Below are 27,804 nucleotides of genomic sequence, written 5' to 3' on the forward strand. Positions count from 1 at the left end.
TCGGACACAACAAATGGCAGATATTGTCGCAATTCTTTTCATGGTATGAAATTTATGTTATACCGTTTAGGATGATGCATGTACGTCCGGTTGAAAAGTGACAAAAACCGTCCGTACGTATTCGATCGAGTTAGTCATCCACCGACGGAATAATGAGAAACTTGCTTTGACAAATATAAAACGGGTTATTTGTTCCAGAAGTTAATCTCTCCGTTCCTTTTCGTTTTGCGTTCGACGTTAGGCATAAGTCTGCCGACATTAGTCCGTGTACAAATTCGGTAACGGCCGTAAATGACGTTGTACCAAGCTATAGGAACACAGAGAGAGAAAGGAGGTAATCCCTCTAATTTGATATACTTTTGTTTGATTCCATATTCTTTTCTTTTCTTATCATCTTTATTTCTTTTTGATTAAATAAAAATAGAATTGTCCTGGATCGCCCGGATAGACGTAGTGGATAAGAGCTGGTACACCTGACTGGCTACCCAGCGTCTTGGGGAGGGGGGGTGTTGTAACGGTTGCCAGTGCAATTAACGCACGTTGAGCACGTTACGACGTCTCTCCGGGACAGAATCAACATTCTGTATAATACTTCTGTTGTTACAGCTACTAAAGGCGTAGCATGTGAGAGAGTAAGAGAGACAGAGAGAGAGAGAATAAGCATCGAGAGAGATTTAAATTCAGCAACGTACAATGTTGCTACCTGCTCGCACACTGCTGTCAAGAGTTGACAACAGTGTGTCAGAGGGCATAGGTAAATCTGTGCTCGCGCTAGCGAGCCATTCAGAGTCTGCCTTCGCTCCGCTCCGTTTCGCGAATAGACACTCTGCGATTGCGATTATTATGTGCGAGGGTTGCGAGGTCAAACGAACCGAGGACAATCCGTCCGAGACCATCTTCGCGTGGGTTAGAACGGCCATGCCGGCCACGTACATCTGTAAGTACTAGTTCTTATCAACTCTCGCTTACTCGGGCGACTTTAAGCCTCCTCTCTCTCTCACCTCGACTACATGCTGGTAGCTGGCATGCGCCCGTCTGGCGCGCTTGTATAAGCCAAGCACCAATAAACAGTTAGTCTAAGTTTTACAATAATCCGCGAGTGTTCATTGACTTTTCCTCCTTTTGAATCCACGTCCTGAGTACTACTATCACCGCCGCGTGTTCATACATCTTTACGTCCGTGCGCGGATAGATTATAATCGGTAGAATCTAGTGCCTTCTGCACAGCCGACGGAAACGGTGAATAGTAGCATAAACAACAATCAACTTAAAATAATAATGACGGCCGAGCTACCGTCATAATACATACATAATGGTGGTAGCGAAGGCATAGCCGAGGAGTCCATTCTTATAATACACGAATGGCTAGCAGAAGCAGGGCTAAAACTGGGCAGTCACAAAACCGAAGCTATCCTTATTTCTAGTAGGAAGAATATGGAGACAATAACACTGACGATGGGTGGATATGAGAGTGTCTCTCAACCGACCCTCAAGTACCTGGGTATCGATGCAAGACTAACGTTCAAACAACATCTCGAAGTAGTAAGCGATAAAGCAGCAAAAGTTGGTGCTGCTTTATCGAGGTTGATGCCAAATGTAGGAGGGCCAACACAGAAACGAAGGTTGCTCTTGGCTAGTGTAATCACATCGATTATATTGTATGGGGCCCCAATATGGGCGGATGTTATGTTGGTGAAAAGTTACGCAAGAAAGTTATCGACTGTGTACTGGAGAAGTGCACTAGGGGTTGCATCAGCTTACTGTACGGTATCGGATGAGGCGGTCTGCATCATAGCAGGCATGCCGCCTAGCGACCTTTTAGCAATGGAGAGGAAGAACATATTCGAGGCGAAGAGACGGATTAATGACAACACTCAGAGGCAAGTTTGTGCATCCGCTAGGAAGCAGACAATGACCGAGTGGCAAAAAAGATGGGCTTCCAGCGACAAGGGGCGATGCACGCATCGCCTTATTCCAAGAATAGCGGACTGGATGGAAAGAGGACATGGGGAAGTCAATTACTACCTCACACAGTTTTTGACGGGGCACGGATGCTTTCGGGCGTACCTACATCAATTTAAAATAGAGGACCATCCAAACTGCCCAGTCTGTTTGGACGCTGATGAAGATGTAGAACATGTCTTTTGTGAATGCTCACGATATCAGCAGGAGCGAGAAAATCTTGAGGGCTACTCCAAACCCCTGAGTCTATAATAGAAGCATTCCTGGCTTCAGAGGATGGAAGACGGTAATCAGTTATGCCGCGGACATTCTTAAGAAGGTCAGGAAAGACGAAGAAGGAAATGACTAGACGAAATATCCGAGTAAAAAGTCGCTAGACGAAGGCCATTAAGTCGCTAAGACAAAACGCTCCTCGGACTGATGCAGAGGAACGTAGGTCCTAGAGTCGAGCTCTCACTCCCCTACCCGATGCAGAGGAACGTAGAAGCTAGGGTTGAGCACCTTTAAGTGCTCCTCAGGCCGATGCTGAGGAACGTAGGTAACTGAGTTGGAGCCCAGACTCCCTCACCCGATGCAGAGGAACGTAGGTGTCGGGGTTAAGTTTGACCCTGAACCCCTAATCACTTCGGTGGATGGGGGGTGTATGTAAATGTCAAACCCTAAAGAAGAAGCCAACTAGGCTAATTAACGGACCCCACGGAAGTATTGTTTGACGATAGTACCTGTGGGGATCCGGTGTCGGAGGGCCACTTGTGCAGAGCTCGCCCTGCCTACGCCACATAAAAAAAACACATACATACTTACTGTAACGAGGAACAACGTCCCTCGCCACGTCGGTAATCGAGGAGGATAGAGAGTGACGAAATAGGGCGGCGTTGGCTCAAGCTGTAGCACGCGCGCCTAGAGATCTCGGGAGCGCCGGATCGATTCTCGGTCCCGGCGTCACCTGTTGTGATTTTCTCCTCTCACGTCAAGTCTCACCCCGTTACAATACATACATACATACATATATACATATATGACTATATGAATACATAAATACATACATACATATATGACAATAAGGATATTTTTATTGAAAAGGTGAGAAAATTAAAAAAAAGTATATGTATGTCTATAGTGAAAAATATTTTCCTGAGGAGTTATGAATTAATTAATTTGTGATGAAAACCCAAAAGTTGCCAAAATTGACATCTTTGGCTCCCTACCATTTTGGTAAAAAGTAATTTAAAAATCTGAAAAAATTCAGGTGCATTAGAAACTGTTTCTGAAACATATTTCCCGTAGGTTGGAGAAGAGAACATTTTTTGATCTTTAATTTGACAGAGAATCACCCATATATATATATATATATATATATATATATATACTAGTGGGGCTTCGCCCCCTGCTCGCTTTGCTCGCCAACCCCACATTTTAGTGTATGTGTAATTTTTGTTTTCAAAATTGAATTTTTATGATCTGATAATTACGTTCTAGTTAGTTAGGAATGAAAATGTATCAGGATAATGCAAAAGATGAACTAAGAGATAATAAAATTAAATCAAATAATTGTAAACTTTCTATCATTGATCGATATACATTAATAATGCAATGATTATTTTTATTTTATAAATATACCAATTTTGCCCAATTATTAAGCACAAAAAGATAGTATACTACAAATCTACAAAGTATTACAGGTGTAATACCCTTATAATCATATGTATTACGCATTAACATGTTGTTATAGCATTAACAAATCATGCTCAAATTAAACATGTATTTTAGTATGTCAATTATAATTACATTTATCCGTAAACCTTTTGAGACAAATTAAACATTTGTACTTTTCTGTATACTATGCGCTCGCATGTGAGTCGTCAAATATTGTTTATATTTAAATTTTTTTGAGCAGATTTCACATTCATAAATTCGCCATTTATATGCACATTTATGATCAACACATTTTCAAATAATTTTTTTTTACAAAAATCATACATAAATTTTGTATGTCCTGTATGAGCGTCGACACGATTTTGTAATTGTAAAAAGTTTATAAATTAAAATAATTATATAGACTTTATAATCCTTGCTATATATATATATATATATATATATATATATATATATATATGTGTGTGTGTGTGTGTATATATATCATATTATATATAGCAAGAATATATATATATATATATATATATATATATATATATATATAATATTTATATAATACAACAACGAACTTGTTTTTAAATGTCCTTTGCGCCGTTTTTCACGAAGGTTCTGACGTCAAAGGAGAGTATAAAATGAACTGCGCATGCGCCTGCCGCTGAGTAAAGCCAAATTTTACCGCGCAAGTTTGAATAGTATAATTTTGTTTTAGAAAAAATTAATAAATTTATTTTTTACTATCGAATAATTTGTAAATTATTTATAAGTTGTTGATGCTGAGCGAGTTAACGCAACTCATTCGGATGATATGAAAAAATTATTTTGTAATTGTAAAATTTTTTTTTTTTAGCTTATAAATAATTATTTGGTAGTAAAAAAACGTATTGATTAATTTTTTTTATACATCAATTACACTATTTAAATTGATGAATGCTAAAATGATGAAAATTTATATTTAAAGCCTATAGCAAAGCTTATGAATTGCTTGGAGCATTCCTAAAAAAATCACAACAAACGACAACAAACTACTATTGGTTTAGACATTGATCGCATCGCGCATATAATCGTATAGCAATGTATGTATATATACGCATATATACTATGGCATGCATATTATAATCGCGTCTTCCGAGTAGCAGACGAATGTAGGTAAAGTGGATTAACTATTGTAACCACTGGTGTAGAATACCTAATATACAACTTGCAATATTAAGTTAATAACTTAATATTTTTGGATGAACCTTTTATACATGAAAGATTAGGATAATATATTCAAGTAGATACCAACAGACTGCGCATACGCGCAATAATAATGATTAAAATGCAATCGAGATTTTTTAAGGTTAGGAACACCTAATTTCAAAGTATATAGAGTCGCGCCATCGACATATGGTACTTCGTACTTTTTCTTGCTTGCTTGATATGACTCAGTAGAATAATAATTAGAGTAGTATAAATGAGAGCAGGGAGCAAGAGGAGAGGAAATTTCGCCAATGCAAAAGATTTAGATAAAAATAAAACAGTGTCGATGAATACAATTTATGATGACGTAAAAACAGTTTTAAATACAATAACTAAAGAATATGAGGTCAGTAAAGACACTGAGGTGGAAATAATAAACGAAAATAGTAAAGATGAAAACAAGCCAGAAAATTTTAGAAAATTTTTGGAAACTAATAATAAGAATATTGAAAATTTTATATAGAATATTAACATAGGATATCAAGAGGAGCAAAACTTAAAAAAGATCAATGCCGAAGCAAAAGACTGTCATTTCAAGGAGATATTAACAACAATGAAGGAGACTGGAGAAAAATTGCTAAAGGTGAAGAAAAATTGATTATTCAAGGAAAAGATTATCAATTCTAGGTCAATGTCAGGTCGCAGTAAGCTAATGAACAATAGTCTATGATCGGAAATAGGAGTGCTTGCCCAAGATGTTAGCGCAGCTTAAGGCTAGTGCTCGTCCGAAAGAAGTAAAGTTGATACATCAAAGAGTAAGCACGGTTATAGATTTATGTAACGTGCTCTTTCCACGTAAGTTCGGAGGTAAGCATTAACCCCAGATTGCGCACAGATTATTCATAGTCGACCTGGGCTCCCCCTATGTTAATGGAAGTGTTAGCAACATAGGTAAGGCATTTATGTAGTGAGAAGAGCCCAGGACGATTGCCTAAGTCTTAAGGACGTTAAATTTGAGATGGTTTTGAGCAACCCAGCCCATTATTCTTTCAGCCTTAGCACTCGTCCTGACAGAACAAGAATCAAGCTCCTCTAGATGGCATTGGCTATATATTTGCAGGTCATCCGCATAGATTAGATGGCACACATCTGAATCTAGACAGAAACCAATATCACTGATGTACAACGCAAACAACAAAGGACCCAAAACTGATCTCAGTGGGACACCGGTGTTTAATGGTAGAAAGGTAGAGAGTTTGTTGTTGTCACCAATGACGACCTGTTCTCTTCCCTTGAGATCAGATGCAAGCTAGCGGATAACCTGCTTAGGGAAGCCGAAAGAGGATAGCTTTTTGAGTAACCTGACGTGACACACAGTATCAAACGCCTTGCTAAAATCAAATAGAAGTAGATGAGTGACCTTTTTATCTATTCCAAGCCTGACATCATCAATCATGTTAATTAAGCCGGACTGTATGCTGTGGCCAGTGCAAACGCCTGTTTGAAAGTTGTCAAGGTAAAGTCTTATTTCAAGATACTCAGAAACTTGCCTGTGCACCAGCCACTCCAGCGCCGGCTTGGATAGAAAACAGAGTAATGAGATCGGACGGTAGTCAGTCAAAGCTGTTGAAGAGCTTACTTTGTTTAGTGCTCATACAAGCGACGACTTCCAGGCAGATGGAAAGCGTGCCTCACTCAGAAACAGGTTAAAAATTTGACTTAGTAGCAAAGCGAGTATTGGCAGTGCTTTGGAGATTACAACCTGTCGGATGCCATCGCTTCCCCTGGCCTGGGTGTTAAAGTGCAATACAGCAGCCGACACTTCAGACTCTGTGATTGCCCTGAAGCTGAAATGTTCAGGGAGGTTATGACTCTCTAGGGTTCGCAAATACTCATCAACCGAACTCAAAAGGGAAACGAGTGGACAACAAGAGCCTGTTCATCTCAATGTGACCCGTAAGAGAGTTCGCGTTGAAATGACACACTCTCAGACCCTCAGGCAGAGACGCTTTATAAACAGATGTGTGTGTGTGTGTGTGTGTGTCTGTGTGTGTGTGTGTGCTAGATGATTTAGATGATGGTTTTGGTGGGATGATAGGTGTGTATTTCAGTGTATACGGTGTTCATGTTAGCGACAGAGCCAGAGACTCGGTAATCTCGAAGCCAGATGGAGTGCTAGTCGAGTAGGAGAGAATTGACCGACCTGAGATTGATGATGGAGATGTTGTTTGTGTTCCGTCGATTCAATGGATGGCGCTACGTGGATCACTTTGATCAGACGCCGTGCAGAGAAGAAGAAAACCGCGCAAATTTGTATGTTAGGTTTCAGAGAAAGATGTTGGAGCAGAGAAAACAGCTTTCAAAAAATTGCAGCCTCCAGTGACTTATATATCACGTTAAAGGTTGCAAAAAGGCACATGCAACTTGTGCGAGTTCCCGAAAAGTCGAGATTCCCGTTCGAAAAACTCGACGAGTTTAAGTCGAGTCTCGAGTCGAGTCTTTAATCGAGTTTTTCGAGCTGTTCGTAAAATTCAAGTAACTTGAAAGACTCGAGTATGGGTGTATTCACAGTAACGGGACTCCAAGCGTAATACTCGCATGCACCCTGGGTCCTCGAATATCGCGATGTAATGTGAAGGTCAACCCCACGCTGTTACAGATGTATATTTGCAAAAACTTTATCGCGTGTGCATGGACCATCGGTGTGCGCACTAGTGCGTATACAGACTCATCGACACTAGTACTAATGAATGAACAAAACTTCTGGACTGCACGTACTCCCGTAGCGGAACGCTCGGGCAACAGCGGACCGCACGTGCTCATCACTGATGAGCAGGGGAAATGCTCGGACTGTTGCGACCACACGTGCTTTACATGATGCGCGGGAGAAATCTAGGGACCCGGGATTTTTGTACAGCATGCGCGTTTTGCCGGCGCTCGGCAAAAGAAGGCTTTGTGAATGTGTGTGCAATGAAGCAATTGTTCACTAGGAGCTATAAGTACTATCATCCTCGTGGAGTCTGGACTTGGCATCATGATACCAATTACAATTATAATCGCTAAGTATAAAAAAAAAAATATTTTTTTTAGGCTAGAATAGTATTTTTTTTTGTTATTCTAATCAATTATTTTAAAGTGTCATCTATCACATTTAGATGCATATATATATATATATATATATATATATATATATATATATATATATATATATATATATATATATATATATATATATATATATATATATGCATCTAAATGTGATAGATGTATATACACACACATATATATACATATATATACATATATATTCTTCCACGCTTTTTAATATTTATATTTCAAGTAGTTTTGAATCAACTTTTATTTTAATCAATTAATAATTGTAACAGGTTTCTTGCATTATGCAAGGTCAAGAGGTGTAAAATTTATTCAAACCCTCAGTGTACAAGCTTTCAAGTCGTCAGCTAGGAGCAACTCTGGAGCCTGTAAGTGCAGGCAGATCTTCACATCAGGCTGTATGTGCATCTTAGTGAAAATTTGTATTTACATTGTGTTTCTGTGTTTCATTTTTTTCGTCTTATCTCTCAGCCTCTATGTTTTACAAAAACTCAATAATGCACTTTCTTAGTCACGCTTCCTGTTTATACGCAGCCATGTTCCTACTATCCTACTTTATAAATATTTTCTTCTTCCTTGGATGGTAATATTACTTTTATTTTCCGAGCCCATAATGTGGTACGCTGATGGAGGTCAACCTGGTGAATCTTCCTCTGCTGGTCTGTTTGCTGGTTGTGTTCTGATGACATCTGTAGCTGACCCTTCGTTGATGTTGTTGTATCGATACTCAGATTTTTAAAGATGTGCCAGAATCGTAAGAGTTAATAACTATTTATTGAATAAAATTTATCAATGGGCCATTACTCAATCAATTAAATACACTCTTTTATGCAGGTCAGGAAGTGAAGCATTGCAGGATTAAAACTACAAGGGATTGCAACTGCAAAACTGGTCAGCTGATGTACAAGGACTTCCTCATACTCTTCCAAGCAACGCAATACTGAACTCTGAAGACTAAGTGCTACGGTTGTAAGAGAAGACAAGCTTAGAGAAGAAGTAGAATGTGAGGGGATAGAGAAGCTTGCAATAAAATCAGCTGTACAAGTGACTGTACAACTAATAGATGCTCCTTGAACGGTGATTTAAGAAATCATACTATCAAACCCAAATGCCGGATCTCAATCTCAAGGATAATTCAAGAACGAAAAGAGTTAATGAAAACTCATGTAGTGGAAAGTTTTGTGTAGTGTTCCATGGCATCCGTGCAAAATTTCAGAGCTCTTGCTCAAAAACCTTGGTAATGACAATAACTTGTTTATCAAACCAGATGTGGACACCGGTAGACTGTTTTATCCTTTCATTTCCATAGTTTTTGAGCAAGAGTTCTGAAATTTTGCATGAGTGCTTTAGAATACCCGACAAACCTTCTATTCACATCAGTTTTCGTTAACTCTTCTCCATTTAGATTATGCCTGAAGATAAGGAAATGTATTTTTATGTTATAGTATTTATACGCCAGTTTTACAATGACGTGGGACGTTAAGGACGAGGAACGGCTCATAACAGCCGTCTTGGAGCGACCTGCGCTGTGGGATAAGACTCACAGTCAGTGCTCAAACAACTATTACTTGGCTAAAATGTGGGATGAAATAAATCAAGCTTTTAATATGGAATCTAGTTAGTATATTTTAATAATATAAAATTGAACTTATTAAAAGTAATCTTTTTATTAATTGTTCTTTACCCTTTCAGAAGACAAAGTCAGGAATAAGTGGCGAAGCATTGTAACAACGCTTAAGAAAGAAGAAAATAAATTAAAATCTTTGAGATCAGGGGCTTGTGCCAATGATTTAATAAAGAGCACGTGGCATCATTTTAAAGCCATGCAGTTTATTCATGGTCCCACAACTAGAGAATCGACTGGAAACATCACCCATTACAATTCATTGAAGGATAATCAACAGCCATCTACCAGCAAACTAGGTGATCCCACTGAGCAACATCAGAGAAGTGACGAATCACAATCACCCTTTGCAAGATATCCTACCGCAATAGTGCCCATTGCTTCTACTGAGGCAATACCAGTAGCCACTACAATCGATGATGCTGATTGTTACTATTTTTCAAGCTTAATGCCGCACATAAGTAAAATTAAGGACAAAAAAAGTAAAATGAGGTTTCGAATGGATGCCATGTATCTTCTATTAAAGTTTCTCGAGGAAGAGGAGAAGAAACCATCAATTAAGCAGGAATTGAATGAAAATATCGATTATTCAGATGATGATGGTAAATTTATTTATTTATTGAATTATTTTATTTATAATTTACGTAACAATAAGCTAACTAAATGTATTATATTTTCAGATATACAAGTTGTTGATTTCTATTTTACGAAACCTCCAAATAAAAAAGTAAAGGTAGAACCTGCACTTATTGAAAAACACCCGAAAAAAGAACCAGATGTTGAATATTCCGAAGAATTCAAAGAATACATCGTTAATCATATGGCAAAAATAAAGAGGAATCAACAAAAAGAACCAGAACAGGAGGAAGAACAAAAAACTAATAGAAACTTTTATTTATTTTGTTTAAACAGTTTAGTTCTACAAATTTCACAATTTGGTACTCGTAAACTTGCATGCCTATTATTGCTTATCGTAGAAGCTAATCTTTAATCTCATTGTCGTTAAAAGTAATCATTATAACACAGTTTTTGATGTAGTGTATGTGTATGTATTTACTATCAATAAAAAAAACAATATAAACCAAGTATTAATAAAAAGATGCTCAACTAACTGTGATAATAGACAGGCATAATCTAAATAGAGAAGAGTTAGCGAAAACTGATGTGAAAAGGTTTGTCGGGTATTCTAAAGCACTCATGCAAAATTTCAGAACTCTTGCTCAAAAACTATGGAAATGAAAGGATAAACAGTCTACCGGTGTCCACATCTGGTTTGATAAACAAGTTATTGTCATTACCAAGGTTTTTGAGCAAGAGCTCTGTAATTTTGCACGGATGCCATGGAACACTACACAAAACTTTCCACTACATGAGTTTTCATTAACTCTTTTCGTTCTTGAATTATCCTTGAGATTGAGATCCGGCATTTGGGTTTGATAGTATGATTTCTTAAATCACCGTTCAAGGAGCATCTATTAGTTGTACAGTCACTTGTACAGCTGATTTTATTGCAAGCTTCTCTATCCCCTCACATTCTACTTCTTCTCTAAGCTTGTCTTCTCTTACAACCGTAGCACTTAGTCTTCAGAGTTCAGTGTTGCGTTGCTTGGAAGAGTATGAGGAAGTCCTTGTACATCAGCTGACCAGTTTTGCAGTTGCAATCCCTTGTAGTTTTAATCCTGCAATGCTTCACTTCCTGACCTGCATAAAAGAGTGTATTTAATTGATTGAGTAATGGCCCATTGATAAATTTTATTCAATAAATAGTTATTAACTCTTACGATTCTGGCACATCTTTAAAAATCTGAGTATCGATACAACAACATCAACGAAGGGTCAGCTACAGATGTCATCAGAACACAACCAGCAAACAGACCAGCAGAGGAAGATTCACCAGGTTGACCTCCATCAGCGTACCACATTATGGGCTCGGAAAATAAAAGTAATATTACCATCCAAGGAAGAAGAAAATATTTATAAAGTAGGATAGTAGGAACATGGCTGCGTATAAACAGGAAGCGTGACTAAGAAAGTGCATTATTGAGCTTTTGTAAAACATAGAGGCTGAGAGATAAGACGAAAAAAATGAAACACAGAAACACAATGTAAATACAAATTTTCACTAAGATGCTCATACAGCCTGATGTGAAGATCTGCCTGCACTTACAGGCTCCAGAGTTGCTCCTAGCTGACGACTTGAAAGCTTGTACACTGAGGGTTTGAATAAATTTTACACCTCTTGACCTTGCATAATGCAAGAAACCTGTTACAATTATTAATTGATTAAAATAAAAGTTGATTCAAAGCTACTTGAAATATAAATATTAAAAAGCGTGGAAGAATATATATGTATATATATGTATATATGTATGTATATATATATATATATATATATATATATATATATATATATATATATATATGCATCTAAATGTGATAGATGACACTTTAAAATAATTGATTAGAATAACAAAAAAAAAATACTATTCTAGCCTAAAAAAATATTTTTTTTTTTATACTTAGCGATTATAATTGTAATTGGTATCATGATGCCAAGTCCAGACTCCACGAGGATGATAGTACTTATAGCTCCTAGTGAACAATTGCTTCATTGCACACACATTCACAAAGCCTTCTTTTGCCGAGCGCCGGCAAAACGCGCATGCTGTACAAAAATCCCGGGTCCCTAGATTTCTCCCGCGTATCATGTAAAGCACGTGTGGTCGCAACAGTCCGAGCATTTCCCCTGCTCACCAGTGATGAGCACGTGCGGTCCGCTGTTGCCCGAGCGTTCCGCTACGGGAGTACGTGCAGTCCAGAAGTTTTGTTCATTCATTAGTACTAGTGTCGATGAGTCTGTATACGCACTAGTGCGCACACCGATGGTCCATGCACACGCGATAAAGTTTTTGCAAATATACATCTGTAACAGCGTGGGGTTGACCTTCACATTACATCGCGATATTCGAGGACCCAGGGTGCATGCGAGTATTACGCTTGGAGTCCCGTTACTGTGAATACACCCATACTCGAGTCTTTCAAGTTACTTGAATTTTACGAACAGCTCGAAAAACTCGATTAAAGACTCGACTCGAGACTCGACTTAAACTCGTCGAGTTTTTCGAACGGGAATCTCGACTTTTCGGGAACTCGCACAAGTTGCATGTGCCTTTTTGCAACCTTCAACGTGATATATAAATCACTGGAGGCTGCAATTTTTTGAAAGCTGTTTTCTCTGCTCCAACATCGTTCTCTGAAACCTAACATACAAATTTGCGCGGTTTTCTTCTTCTCTGCACGGCGTCTGATCAAAGTGATCCACGTAGCGCCATCCATTGAATCGACGGAACACAAACAACATCTCCATCATCAATCTCAGGTCGGTCAATTCTCTCCTACTCGACTAGCACTCCATCTGGCTTCGAGATTACCGAGTCTCTGGCTCTGTCGCTAACATGAACACCGTATACACTGAAATACACACCTATCATCCCACCAAAACCATCATCTAAATCATCTAGCACACACACACACACACACACACACACACACACACACACACACACACACACACACACACATCTGTTTATAAAGCGTCTCTGCCTGAGGGTCTGAGAGTGTGTCATTTCAACGCGAATATAGGCTGTTGATATTCATTTACTCAACAAAAAATTTAGTACATCATAGTACAGTGTGACCTAAGCCCACACTGATGTCACGCCTATCAGTGATCTCTTTTTTTCACCGTATTTATCACACTCGTTACGGTCATGCGCTAACCTCAGAGTGCAAAATAGGACTTATGACATGGATAGGGATGACAGTGAGCTTAGGTAGGTTGTGCTATAAAATTCTATTCGATACTCGTGTCCTAAGTAGCACTTTTTTGCACGGCGTGAGGTCCTGATTACGCTGTACAGAAGTGTTACTTAGGTCACATGTATCGTAATGTCATATTGATTTGTTCCTAAAACAGCCCTCTGTAATCGTGATGCAGCCATTGTGCCCTCGAAATATATTCTAGATTTTGAAGGATCTCGTTAGCCATACTGGAGAATGCTCGTGATATCCATACTGGGGAAAATGTAAATAAAAATGTTTTAGCTCGCATTTCGCGTATAAAGATAGTTTGAGAGTTTAACCGCGTCCAAATGGATTCGAGAAGCCTAAAATCTGCATAAACATTACTATATAGTCATAAGCGTACGTAGGAAGAAAAGGGTGAGCCTCGTAAAATAACTTTCCACGCTCTTTAAATCAACAGTTTATTTATTTCCCCTGTACCGTCCCTGGTGGAAATTAAACTAAAAACTGGCAAGTTCTTGTGTTAAAATCCTAAGAACTTGCCAGTTTCTAGATTAATTTCTACCAGGGGTATTTCGAAGTATATCTAATAAACCACAGATATGTGCAAATCCACGAAAAACTGGACACTTTTGGGGGTCGGAGCAAACAAAATTAAAATTTGAGGGCACACCTACCGAGCCAACTATTTTGGGTTCCTTAGGCCATCAAGAACACGAAAAACTTTGCATTTCCAAGATTTCGAAATACTTATTTTTTTGCTGAACAGTTTAAATTCTCTAATGGAAATTTAACATGGAAAAAATTAACGAAAACTAGCCATTGCTCAACTATACGTACTTGATGTCCGAGAGCACAAACGGAAAAAAACATATACTCAAGGATCAAAGTATGAGAAAAGATTTGTACTTGAAGCCCCAGTGGGTTAGAAACGGTTAATTACAGCAAAAAATAATAAATATCTCAATTTTTTACGGAAATCAGCGATTTTTCTCATTTCTAAAATCGTTATAACTTTTGATCTGAGCGGTCAATTTGAACCACCTCACCCTCAAATCAAAGCTCTTTTCTTCTACTTTCGCTTTCAAAATTTAGATCAACATTTTACTGGTTTTATCCGTAAATTTACGCATATACACGAAACAACTGAATTGAACTGGCTCTATTTGTTAATGAACGCTGGAAATATTAAATTATCCATACTGGGAGTTATCCGTACTGGGCACGTAGGTATTTTAACGCACTGGAAAGTAATAAAAACGTCTGGAATGAATTACAGAGTCTTGGCCTTATTTCAAAGGCCAAAGAGGATTTATATGGCTTCACCACGGATGAATTGAACACTCATTTCGCTGGGGTGTCCATATCTGATTCCGAGCGCGAGGATGATCTGAGTAGCATCCTGGCCGAGGCCAATGAGGATGGTTTCACTTTTCGTGAAATCACCTTTGCGGACGTGGTTTTGGCGGTCGCTCATTTTTCATCTCAAGCAAAGGGGGAAGATGGGATAGCTCAAAGTGTTATAGCGAAATCTCTCCCAGTCCTAGGACATCTCCTGGTGACCTCATTTAACGCTTCACTCTCCTATGGGGTCTTTCCCGGTGCCTGAAAGACCGCTCATTTGGTGCCTTTAAAAAAAACCTATTCCATCTAATGTTTCGGACTTTCGTCCAATAGCCCTTTTGAGCTTTCTCTCCAAGGTTCTAGAGAAGATCGTACATGGGTAGATCTCCAAATTCTTGGCCTCAAAAAACATTCTTGATCCTTTCCAGACTGGTTTTCAGCACAATCATTCAACGCAGACAGCACTACTAAAACTGACTGAGGACTTCAGGACTGGCATCGACAGCGACAAACAGCTACTCACCATCTTGCTACTGTTCGACTTTAGTAAGGCCTTTGACTCGATTCCCCCCTAGAGATCACTACGTAAGTTGATCAGGATGGGTTTCTCCAGGTCGGTGGTCCTGTGGGTCATGTCTTACTTATCTGGACGTAACCAAAGAGTGGTTACTAAATTAAACGGCGAATCATCTGGGCTAACAACCAACCTTGGCGTCCCACAGGGCTTGATCCTGGGGCCCTTTTTGTTTAGTATTTACATTAACGATCTCCAGGAGGTATTGGCCGACTTTCAAGGGCTGAAGGGGTTTCTGACCGACAGTGTTGCACAATTACTTTACGCGGACGATCTGCAAACCTACACCCAGGTCGCAAGAAACAATCTTCGTGAGGGTGTGGATCGCATGTCGGCGGCGGCGCGAGCTGTGTCGGATTGGATATCTCAAAATGCTCTGCACCTAAATACTGGCAAGACTAAGCTATTATTTTCGGATCTGAGTATAATATAAATAAACTATAGGGGTTGAACTAGTCCGGTGTTGAGGTGCAGACGGGTGTTTTTGCCCCTTTTGTCGATGCCGTAACTAAACTCGGAGTGGTCATGGATTCAAAGTTGACGTGGAAACCGCAGGTAGATACAGTTAGCCGAAAGGTTAACAGAACTCATTATAGGCTCAGATCATTTAGATCCTGTATCAACGAGGCGTTACGTAAGCAGCTGGCCAGCGCTCTAGTCATTTCTCTCTTAGATTACAGCTCTGTAGTGTATCTTGACGTATCGGGGGAGCTCGAGACTAGACTGCAGAGGTTACAAAATTCATGTGTAAGGTATATTCGTGATGTAGAGAGGTATGAGCATATTTCTTCTTTCAGGAGGAAGCTGGGCTGGATGGATATTAAAGAGAGAAGAACCTATTTCACGGCGGTGTTGATGTACAAGGCGTATAGCATGGGGCATCCTCCGTACCTTTCAGCCCTCTATGAGAAAAATAAATAAATAAGGACTTCGGGTAGGTCGTCGCGAGATGTCTCTGTTCCGGGAACGAAAACCGATACCGGCTTGAACTCGTTCAGGGCGCAGGGCGCTTGCGTTTAGAATTCGCTCCCGCAAGGTATGCGGACACTGCCTTCGCTTCCAAATTTTAAATTAGCGATGCGAAACTACCTTCTGCCGACACTCAGCGAAACATCATTTTATTCTGTTATATTGTATATGCGCCTGCGCCTTATGTATTTATGTATTTTCATTTGTTACTTTTCTAATCTAGTCTGTCTTATTGTATATATTTATGAAAGTACATGTAACTTATGTGTCATACACTACAAAATGTGACGTGTAACTGTATGTACGTATGAATTGTAATGACGAATCTGTGATCACCAGTATTGAAGACTTATATGTATGACATTTGTATATTTTTCACTATTTGAAAATAAAGCCTACTCTATACTCTATATTTATTCTTATTTATTTTAATGCAAGATTACTATATAAAAAATAGAAAGTAACCAGGGGCACAAAACGAATAAAAACAAAAATTTAGCGAAAGCGAAATAGAGTCTCAGGTTAAGGATTGCGAAATACGCACACACACGACGGACGAAAATAAGATTGTAAAAGTGCGCGCAAGAGTCAAAGAAGAAAATAGACTAGATTATAACAACAGAATAAAGACGGCAAGATGCTCGACGATAAAGAAGGAGAGATAGCTGACTGGCTGCTGGATTTGGGGTAGCGCCAGTAGAAGCAGTCAAACAAGAAAAAGCTTAAACAATTACAGGGATAGACGGAAAAGATTACGTCATGCCACCCGGCATGATGCAGCATCTGGAAAATCTGCAACGCTCAATGAACGAGCTGCGCAAGCAGGTACTAGGATCGCAGGGGGAGATGAGAGCCTCAAGCACCTAGGTAAACAGTGCAGCAGGCCACGCGCCGGCTAGAGTAACCTTTGCCGAAGACGCGATGACAAGCGCGCCTGCAACTCCGAAAAACGTCTGGTCAGACAGCAACATCAGAGGGGGACTCGCAAGAGGGTCAAGAAAGTTAAACGCCCCGACGACCCCGGAAAATAAACCAAGAGATATCGTCAGAACGGTGCGCAAATGGGACATGCGATTCGCAGGCACGAGCGCAGAACGAACAGAGAGATTTTTAAGCCAGCCGGAGCAAAATATGGCGAGCGCGCAGATGACAGATAAAGAAAAGCTAGCTGCACTACCTTACGTATTTACGGGTCTAGCAGCCGAATGGTATCACAACAACAGACGAGTGGCAGAGATGGGAGGATTTTCGCGCGCAGCGCCGCTCCGTGAATCAATCATCATCTTTATAATGAACATCATCATGATCATACCATTTTCTTTTCCTGTCCCCTTTTGCCCTAAACAGCTAGCATCCGAAGATTTACAGCAGCAGCGCCGAAGAATGGATCCACAGCGACTCCTGGCTGCTACCGACACCTAGATGGCCCGGCTTGAGCCGCAGTACCTGCGGGACTATACCGACGCTGTGGGCCTGGGAGGCGCCAGCGAAGACAGCAAGATGAACGAGACCGTCATCGTGGTGGCCGGCGCGCAGAAGACGCAGGGTGAAGAAGAGAGCCCTGCGGATGCGGCAGAAACGCCGTCCTCGGACGAAGGCGTGCAGGGTGATGAGAGCCCAACGTGCTCGGTGATTACGCCGTGGTCGGATAAAGGCGCGTGGGGCAGATAGAGTCCCACGCGCTCCGTCACAACACCATCGTCGGATACCAGCGCGAGTTCAACCGCGCTCGATTTAACGAGGATGCTACATCTGCGGCCATCCCGGGGTGCGCAACTCCGCATACTGTCCGACAAAGGCGAGAATTTCCGCGAGGAGCTGACTGAGAATCCCATAATATACTTTCATTCTATTAAATCTAGACGCGAGTGCTTCTTTTTTTGTCCAACTCCCGATTCCAACACCCCTTACAGGCCTGAGCGCGACGTGGAAATAAAAAAAGGCTAATATGTAGGTAGGCACTGAAGTGTTACAAATTTTTCTTAGAAAGCAGGCCATGAAGTATTTCCTATGCCCGACGGTGGTAAGCCATTGCAACTCGCCATTACGCGATACGCGTCGCATCCCGCAGATAAAGCGGTGCTCATCTTGTTGCGCCTTGGATTATCTTTTTCAGTTTCCAGCAGGGTGATAAAGTCTTCGCAATTGACGCGGAGGTCCTTATTTAAAATATCGATGTCCTCGGTCGACAGCAGCACGGAAGGTAGAATGCACGGCGGAGTTGTGCCGGTCTCGGAGTTACAGTCCGAATCCGAGTCATCAGCTGATTTATCTAAACTTGTGTTGGTCTCGTTGCGGCGCCTCTTGCGTCGGCCCATATCTACTTATCATCAGATATTGAAATTGGTTAAACTAGCACATGACAGATGTCGCGGGTGGTTAATTATGAAAAATTGGCTGAGTGACTTGCCAATTTTGAGGTTAGAAAATGTTTGCGGTAAAACACTTCAATAATGCACAGATACAGCGATTTAGATGATAATTAATATGTCAGACAGTCCAGAACGATGAACACTCGCGCCTTGCGTAAAAAAGATGCACGTAAGTAAATCAACACAGTGTAAAACGGCAGGTGAAATACGGATCGGTATCACTACGTGTATTCCCTCTCTACGAGAGAGAGAGAGAGAGAGAGAGAGAGAGAGAGAGAGAGAGAGAGAGAGAGAGAGAGAGAGAGAGATAGGTCTTTATTTGCTAATAGCAAAAAATAATACAATTTAGATCACAAAGACTGTGACTGACAAACACACGCATACAGTCTAACAAAAAGAAAAAATAAAATATATAAAAATACCGTCACATAAAATCACATAAAATCACATTTCGTTATATTTAATTATCACATTACATTCGCCGCATAAGTCCCACAATACATCAAAAAGGTCTGAGTTCTTATGCATCGGAATTTTCGGGGGCCTATTAATAACTCCGAGTAGTACCGGAGGTGAGTCGCCCCTTTGTACGCTGTAAAAAGGTACTCTGGGTTTCCAGGTTTTCCTAGACCCATAGTATCAGATGAAGCAACCTTTTTAATTTTCAATTCATTGCGCACAAACAAGGCGACGCCACCTCAGTTTACATTTCGATCCTGCCTAATGATGGAAAATCCCCCGATGCTAACTAGGCTATCATCCACAATCGGACCCAGCCATGTCTCCGCAAAGCCAAAGATGTCAAACGAGGGGCGATCTGCCAAAAAATTACGGACGATCTCAATGCGAGCCCTGAGCGATTTCCTGAGATGTTGCTTGAACGTTAGTCTTGCATCGATAATTCAGGTAATTTGAGGGTCGGTTGAGAGACACTCTCATATCCACCATCGTCAGCAAGTATTATTCCATATTTCCACCAGAAATAAGGATAGCTTCGGTTTTGTGACTGCCCGTTTTAGCCCCCGCTTCTGCTAGCCATTCGTGTATTATAAGAATGGACCTCGGCTATGCCTTCGCTACCACCATTATGTATGTATTATGACGGTAGCTCGGCCGTCATTATTTTAAGTTGATTGTTGTTTATGCTACTATTCACCGTTTCCGTCGGCTGTGCAGAAGGCACTAGATTCTACCGATTATAATCATCTGGGCGCATCGACGTAAAGATGTATGAACACGCGGTGATAGTAGTACTCAGGACGTGGATTCAAAAAGGAGGAAAAGTCAATGAACACTCGCGGATTATTGTAAAACTTAGACTAACTGCTTATTGGTGCTTGGTTATACAAGCGCGCCAGATTTTGGCGCATGCCAGCTACCAGCATGTAGTCGAAATACAGAGAGAGGAGGCTTAAAGCCGCCTCGAGTAAGCGAGTTGATAAGAACCAGTACTTACAGATGTACGTACGGCATGGCCGTTCTAACCCACGCGAAGATGGTTCGACGGATTGTCCTCGGTTCGTTTGACCTCGCAACCCTCGCACATAATAATCGCAATCGCAGAGGTCTATTCGCGAAACGGAGCGGAGCGAAGGCAGACTCTGAATGGTTGCCAGCGCGAGCACAGATTTACCTATACCGGACACACTGTTGTCAACTCTTGACAAAGCAGTGTAAGTGAGCAGGTAGCAACATTGTACGTTATTGAATTTAAATCTCTCGATGCTTATTCCTCTCTCTCTCGTTCTCTTACTCTCACATGCTACGCCTTTAGTAGCCGTAACAACAGAAGTATTAAGTATACAGACGTTGATTCTGTCCCGGAGAGACGTCGTAATGCTCAACGTGCGTTAATTGCACTGGCAACCGTTACAACACTTCTCCCAAGACGCTGGGTAGCCAGTCAGGTGTACCATAGCTTCATCCACTACGTCTATCCGGGCGATCCAGGGATACCTTATTTTATTTAATCAAAAGAAATAAAGTGATGATAAGAAAAGAAAAGAATATGGAATCAAAACAAAAGCATATCAAATTAGAGGGATTACTCTTTCTTCTCTCTCTAAGTGTTCTATAGCTTGGTACAACGTCATTTACGGCCGTTACCGAATTTGTACACATCCAATGTCGGCAGACTTATGCCTAACGTCGAACGCAAACGAAAAGGAACGGAGAGATTAACTTGGAACAAATAACCCGTTTTATATTTGTCAAAGCAGTTTCTATTTGTGGATGACTAACTTTGATCGAATACGTACGGACGGTTTTGTCATTTTCAACCGGACGTACATGCATCATCCAAAACGGTATAACATAAATTTCATACTACGAAAAAGAATTCAAGGACAATATCTGCCATTTGTTGTGTCCGACGGTTAGATTAACTCACGAGCATTTCGAACGGTTTTATAAAACGATGAGAATAATAAATGCCTTTTGTGTTGTACAATTCAAAATAACAGTATAAAGTAAAACAAGTTATAATTTGAGTGTGTTTGTGAGATGATTATGAGTTTTCAAGTGCATCAAAATATTCTTTAGCTAATTGTTTGAAGTGTGACATGGATTTAGTGTTGCGAATGCGTGATGGTAGCGAGTTCTAGAGGTATGAGGCGCTTATATGGAATGAACCTTTCAGCGTCTCTGTCTTGAAAGTCGGGATGTCCAGAGGCGTCACCTCCCCTCTCACAGGCCTGTGCGCGACGTGAAAGTCAAAAAAGGCCAAGATGTAAGAAGGCACAGCTGTGTTAAACAGTTTTCGTAGAAAACAGACTGCAAAGTACTTTCTTCGCCCGGCAGTAAGCCATTGCAGTTCACGCCTGTAGGGGGAGATGTGCTTGTCCCTCCTTACACCATAGATGTATGGAATTCCCGTGTTTACGAGTCTCTGGAGTTTTGTGTCAAGTTCTTGGGTCAGGTCACAGTATACCAATGCGCAGTAGTCGATGATTGGAAATAGGAGTGCTTGCACGAGATGTTTACGCAACCTGAGATTGGTACTTTTTCTGAAAAAGTAAAGCCTATACATTAATGAGTGAGCACGTTTGCATAGTTGTGTAATGTGCTCTTTCCACGTTAGTTGGAGTCAAGCACCAACCCCAGATTGCGTACGGATGATTCATAGTCGACCTGGGCTCCCCCTATGTTGATGTAGGTGTTAGCAACAGTTGGTAAAGCATTGATATAGTAGGGGGAGCCCAGGACAGAGAGAGAGAGAGAGAGAGAGAGAGAGAGAGAGAGAGAGAGAGAGAGAGAGAGAGAGAGAGAGAGAGAGAAAGAGAGAATGATAAGCATGGATACTATACTCTACTATCCTTGAAATTTTTTACAATCTTTCTTCTACTTTTTACATTTTGACATTCAATGTGCTTCAATAAAAAATTTAAATATGTTAAAAATGTTTTTCGTGTCCAATTTTTTATCAGTTTGTAATGTAAAAAAATTATATTATAGATTTTATATTTATTATGAGTTTATGTAAATGATCACGTAGCGTAAAATGTAAAATTATCATTATTTTTATTATTTCAGGTTACTAAGTTGAATAGGGATCCTGAATCTGGAACTGCTTTACAAGAAATTTCCTTTTGGTTAAATTTAGAAAGAGCATTGCATCGTATTCAAGAAAAAAGAGAAAGCATTGAAATATCATTGACCCTTGATATATTAAAACATGGAAAACGATTCCATGCTACTGTCAGCTTTGACACTGATACTGGATTAAAACAAGCGTTAGCAACTGTAAATGACTATAATCCGTTAATGAAAGATTTTCCAATAAATGATTTGCTCTCGGCAACAGAATTAGAACGTATTCGATCAGCCATTCAACAAATTTTTATACACTTAAGGAAAATAAGAAATACCAAATATCCTATCCAACGTGTTTTACGCCTTGTTGAAGCTATCTCTAGAGATTTGGGTCAACAATTATTAAAAGTATTGGGAACCCGAAGACTTATGCATATACCGTTTGAAGATTTTGAAAAAGTAATGACGCAGTGTTTTGAACTCTTTAATACTTGGGATGATGAGTATGATAAATTAACGCAGTTATTGAGAGAAGTCGTGAAAAGAAAACGAGATGAGCATATGAAAATGGTTTGGAGAGTTTCTCCTGCCCATAAAAAATTACAAACGAGAATGGAACACATGAGGCGTTTTCGTCGTCAACATGAACAACTGAGAACTGTCATAGTACGGGTTCTAAGACCGGTTCGTCAAACCAATACTTCATCTATTGATAATAATGACAGTGATGTAAAATTGGATTTTGCATTTGACGCTGCCGATGCTAATGCTATCAGCGAAGTCAATTTAGCTTACGAAAATGTCAAAGAAGTTGATTGTTTAGATATAACTAAAGAAGGACTAGAGTCCTGGGAAGCAGCTGTAAATCGATATGAAGAACGAATCGAGCGTGTAGAAGCAAGAATCACAGCGCATCTTCGAGACCAACTAGGAACAGCAAAAAATGCTAATGAAATGTTCCGTATTTTCTCCCGATTTAATGCTCTTTTTGTTAGGCCTCACATAAGAGGGGCTATTAGAGAATATCAAACTCAATTAATACAGCGAGTCAAAGATGACATTGAAACGCTCCATGAAAAATTTAAGGTATTTCTTTTTAATAAAGTATAAATATTTTGTTTTGTTTTGTATATATATAACTATGACAGGAGCCGTACAAGGCTGCTAGCATGTAAATCAGTAATATAGGTGGTACCAAAATGAAACGCTATCACTTATTGTGTACGTTTGTGTGTTTTTCTGTTTTTTTCTTTTTTTTCTGTTTTTACTGGTTTTATTGAGAGATGTTTAAAAAACAAAATTATAGAAAGACTATAGAATTCCATTGCTAGTGTGAACATCGAAACGGCCACAACTACTCACACCATGTGTTGTATTTGCAACAATTAAAAACCTTTTTATTTTGAAGTAAGGTCATTTACCTAATGGTAACCTGTATTTTCTCTGTTGCGCTTACTGACTTTCATTAAAGTAAAACCTAGCTTCATTGTCTGCGCCATTAGTCACTGCAGTACCACTGTCAACTATTACTCTGTGTGAGAGGAGGGGGAGGGAAAGGTATGATTTCTGTCCACTTCCATTTGATATAATTGTCATCCTCATGGTCGTTGCTCGTTATTATTGTTCAAAGCCAACATATCAAACACAGAACTCACGTCACCGTACGAACCCTCACATGCCTCCAAACATCCACATGCATATGCGCACGCATGCCCCTTAACAGACACGCATGCTGGCATTTTCACACACTTACAAGAATCGCCAGGTCTTATACACACTCGTATAGAGCGACTATTACAGTCGCGCTTCAGCGAAGTATCCAAGTTCTAGCTAAGCCGTCGAAACCGATGCGTATTTATCTCCTGGTCGAACTAATTTCGTGCGCAAAGCATGCTCCCTATAGATGTGCTTTCGCGTCTTCTCCTGCCACGCTGCTTACCTGTAACAAGTCTATGATACATTAAGTGATACAGTATATGATACGCTGGGGTGTCATGACAAGCTAGGAATATTACTCGTCATAAAACTCATGAGAAATTTTTCATTTGCCGGGTAAAATTTTATGTTATGATTGACACGGAATTCGCCCTCACAAAAAAATGTGTAGACATAGATCTCTGCAGATTTTTTTGTGCAGATCTCTGCATAGAATTTGGACTGCCTCCTGTTAATTTTCGGAAAAATTTTGGTGCCGAAACCCGGGAACTATTTTAGTAGGAAGTTAAGATTACGGGACAGGTGATAGTTTGTTTAAAATAAAGTTATGTAGCACGGGTGGCGACAAAATATCAAGATAATTGAGAAGATCATCAAGCAATGTATGCAGCCCGTTCGAGAGTGAGAAGAAATATATAAATTGGAAGCAAAACTCAACAACGCGAAGACATAAAGAAAAAGATGCAGATGACAAAGGCGAGACAAAGGCGTATCGAAGAATTGATTCAATGCGACGATTTTTTGATGGATGATCGAATGTATACCTCACAGTGGATTCCAGAATAGATCAGCAGCTTTGGAAAAATTAAATGCTGGATGCAAAGATACATGTGCATTTGTTGAATATAGAAAATACGCAAAGTTTCTTAGTACGAAATCTCTTGTCTCGGGCAGTAAGTTTTGATAATGTAGTTACGTGAAAGTAGAATTTGTTATAATTCAGTCTAATTAATGAATGGTTTTTTGTGAAATGTTCGGAAGAAATATATTGAGCTTTTGCGATTTATTTTCACGTAGAATTTTGAATTATAGCCCTTTTTGAAATTAAATTTATTTGTTTAGTTATTTGATGTTAAGACGTTAATAAAACTTGCCATATAGATTATTGTGTTTGTATTTGATAAATTCATTGTTTATTTAGAGAAAGGAGTTAACTAAATTGATGTAAAGTTTATTTAAAATTTAATCGTTTGTAGTTTATAAAGATAAATAATATAATTGTTGGAAGTTTTATACAAAAGTATCGGTTAAAATTATAAATGATTAACTTAAAGTCGTAAATTTTATAGTGAAACTCGACAAGGAAATGTTATACGGATTATCAGAATTTAAAATGCATTCGTTTTAAGTGTGCGTGACGTCACAATAGTGCAGTGTTGCTGCGAGAGTCGCGTCGTAGAACAAAGCGAACACATGTTCAAACGCGCGTAAAAACGTTGGTGGGTGCTTTCGGGTATCAACTAGCCGAGTCAAGAGTCCACGTGTACGCCAGGCTTTTTTGAGGTTAAAATATTTTTCACCAGAGAGGACGCGTTATAAAATTGAGAGTAAAATCTTGTAAATGTATTTTAAATGTAAAGTTTTAAATGAAAATAGCAATGATTAAACTCAGATTATTAAATTTGTTAATGCAAGTAAAACTGCAAAAGTATATTAAAAATCGGTTTGTGACAGAATATCTTATGCAAATATGTACTAATTAGTTTGAACGTTATTAAGAGATAAAGGTAACTTTGTATTATAACACTCGGTTAATACTGTCCTGCCGTGTTATAACCAGGGCCAGAAGGGCCCTGTTTATTGTAAATTAACGTCGGGCGTGCAGAAGGCACCGCTCGGCCCACTCAGATCATGCACGTGTTTTTACACGAGCCCGCGGAGGCGGCGTAGGTCGGGTCGTAGGAAATAACACACGAGAAGTTTAGATAAGGAAATATATATTCAATTGTAACTATACACGGAGGTGCAAACGCCGCACACTTCGACGAACGATAAAGAGAGACGAGAGATATTACCCTGTCGACGTGAGAGAGTGAGAGTGCAGGTACTTACAACTCGGTAGTGGCAGTAGTATTTGACGCAACGGACGTGGTCCAGTCTCGGACGTGGAGATGTACAGTTCGGACGGGTGTCGCAGCAACTCGTCGGTAACGCACGGACGAATATCGTTCGCTCTCGAGGTGCTCGCAGGAATCACAACAAATCCGCGTATACAGTAGCGCGAGCTACTCGTATGGATAGCGCAGCTAGACTAACTCTAGTCGCGGTTCTCCCGGCCGTCGGCACATCGTTGTCATATCTCGCCAACGCTGTGCGGCCAGGCGGCAACCGCGCTACCTATGCTCTCACTCTCTCTGTCTCTATCTTGCCTCGTTTCTCGTTCTCACTCGTTTCGGCGCTCGTTGGCAGATTGCTGAAACAATAATCTTATTACATTTAGTACATGATTAGCCGTTAGACATTTGACGTGCACTTGGCCGTCACAACACCCTCCCCCAGACAGGTGTACCAGCTCGCACTCAGTCATGTCTAACTGGGTAATAAGAACTTGTAATAAATATCAATTTTTACTAGGAAAACTTGACTTTTTATTCTCATCATTAACTAGATAATACATATACTCTCTTTTTACATACGGCCGTTGGCCAGTACGGCAGTCTTTTGCCTCTAAAAAAAAAACATTAAGAGAGAAAGAAGAGAAATAAGAAAAAACAAAATGCTTCATTGCACGGGATTGAGGTAAGGGAAATGAAGTGATTCGGCCGTTAGCCTGAGCTTCTTCTTCTACTTCTTCTTGTACTTGTCGCCGTACGTTAAGTCCATTCCATGGACGTTGAAATTGGGGCACTCGTCCAATCGAGCAATACCTCGGTATCCGCAAATGGGGCATTGCGGTCCAGGTTCGGTGTAAGTCGGCAGCCTATTTTTCGCTCGGCGCTTCAGTTCACGGTTACGGTCGAACTCTTTGTTCAACTGTTCGTTGGTTAGAGTCAGCCGTTTCTTTACGGCTGTTGCTGCTGGAGCGGCCGTGGTTTTCGACGTCGTGTCGAGCTGATGGCTGGTCGAATCTGGTCTTACGGCTGTTGGAGCCGTCTTCGGGACAGCCGGTGGCGCTGGCAATGGTTGCGGCTTCGCTTTGCATTTGGCCTTTAGGAATGCCACGGTTTCTACTAGGGTTGTGTCTCCCTTAGGTAGATCCGGCCGGTGGCCATACTTTTCCTTAATTTCCGACCCAATAGCGATGGCTTCTTCCAGCGCAGCGATCAGCACGTTTCTGAGCTGCGTCGCTCGGTTTCTCGCTTGCTGTCTTCTGACTAAAGCCTGAGCGAACTGTGCGTCCTCTATCACCTGCAGTTCTTTCAGCAGAGCTTGCTTCCTCAATTCGATCTCGCTCGGTGATTCCGGGATAGCAAAGATCGACCGGTTGAGCAGTTCGCTTCCCACCTCTAATCCGGATGGGACGTTGGCCGGTACTGCTGGTGTGTCGTCGACCGTGTGACTCATCGACTCTTCGACGATTTGTTGGACAATCTCCTCTGCTAACTCCCTGATGTCGTCCATCTTGCGTTCAGCCGTCTATGTGGGAAGAAGGGAATTATGAGTGGAGAATGGGACTGTATACAGAAGAATGAAGCTCTCTAGTCGCATGATTTTAATTGTCAACCGTACCCGCCGCCTTTTGCGCTCGCGTTTTCCTAGGAGACAAACGCGCGCGCACATACACACACGCACACACACACACTTGTATGCATTACAGTTTTGTGCGAATAAACATTTGCATTTTTCCGAAACCACCTGTCGCTCTATCTACCTGTATTATTTTGATCATTTTTATGCCGACAGAAAAAACGATAGTATCTCTAATACGAAATTAAAAATAAAATAATCTTTCAACATGTAATCTAAAGCTGGACGAACCTGAAAACTTCTTCTAAATATTTTCATCGAATTTAAATTTG

General features: G+C 40.3%; 2 protein-coding genes across 9 annotated transcripts in view; both read left to right on the plus strand.

Annotated features, from left to right (window-relative positions):
* Window positions 1-27,804, plus strand: part of LOC100116365 (dynein heavy chain, cytoplasmic) — a 631,875-nt gene that overhangs the window by 27,693 nt on the left and 576,378 nt on the right. For all 8 annotated transcript variants that reach the window (XR_004228365.2, XR_004228366.2, XM_031933441.2 and 5 more), the window contains one exon: window positions 22,130-23,215. Coding sequence is in view for 6 of the 8 variants with exons in the window: in XM_031933441.2 (XP_031789301.2) it covers window positions 22,130-23,215 (1,086 nt within the window). In the remaining 2 variants the exon portion in view is untranslated. The remainder of the gene's footprint in view (window positions 1-22,129; window positions 23,216-27,804) is intronic.
* On the plus strand, window positions 8,466-10,599 carry LOC103317379. Its single transcript, XM_016989045.3, has 5 exons — window positions 8,466-8,665; window positions 8,746-8,988; window positions 9,357-9,528; window positions 9,604-10,137; window positions 10,216-10,599. Exons 3-5 carry the CDS (start codon window positions 9,378-9,380, stop codon window positions 10,524-10,526), a joined length of 996 nt encoding a protein of 331 aa, XP_016844534.1. The 5' UTR covers window positions 8,466-8,665; window positions 8,746-8,988; window positions 9,357-9,377; the 3' UTR covers window positions 10,527-10,599.

Source organism: Nasonia vitripennis, unplaced genomic scaffold (genome assembly GCF_009193385.2).
Source record: "Nasonia vitripennis strain AsymCx unplaced genomic scaffold, Nvit_psr_1.1 unplaced0251, whole genome shotgun sequence".
Lineage (NCBI taxonomy): Eukaryota > Metazoa > Arthropoda > Insecta > Hymenoptera > Pteromalidae > Nasonia > Nasonia vitripennis.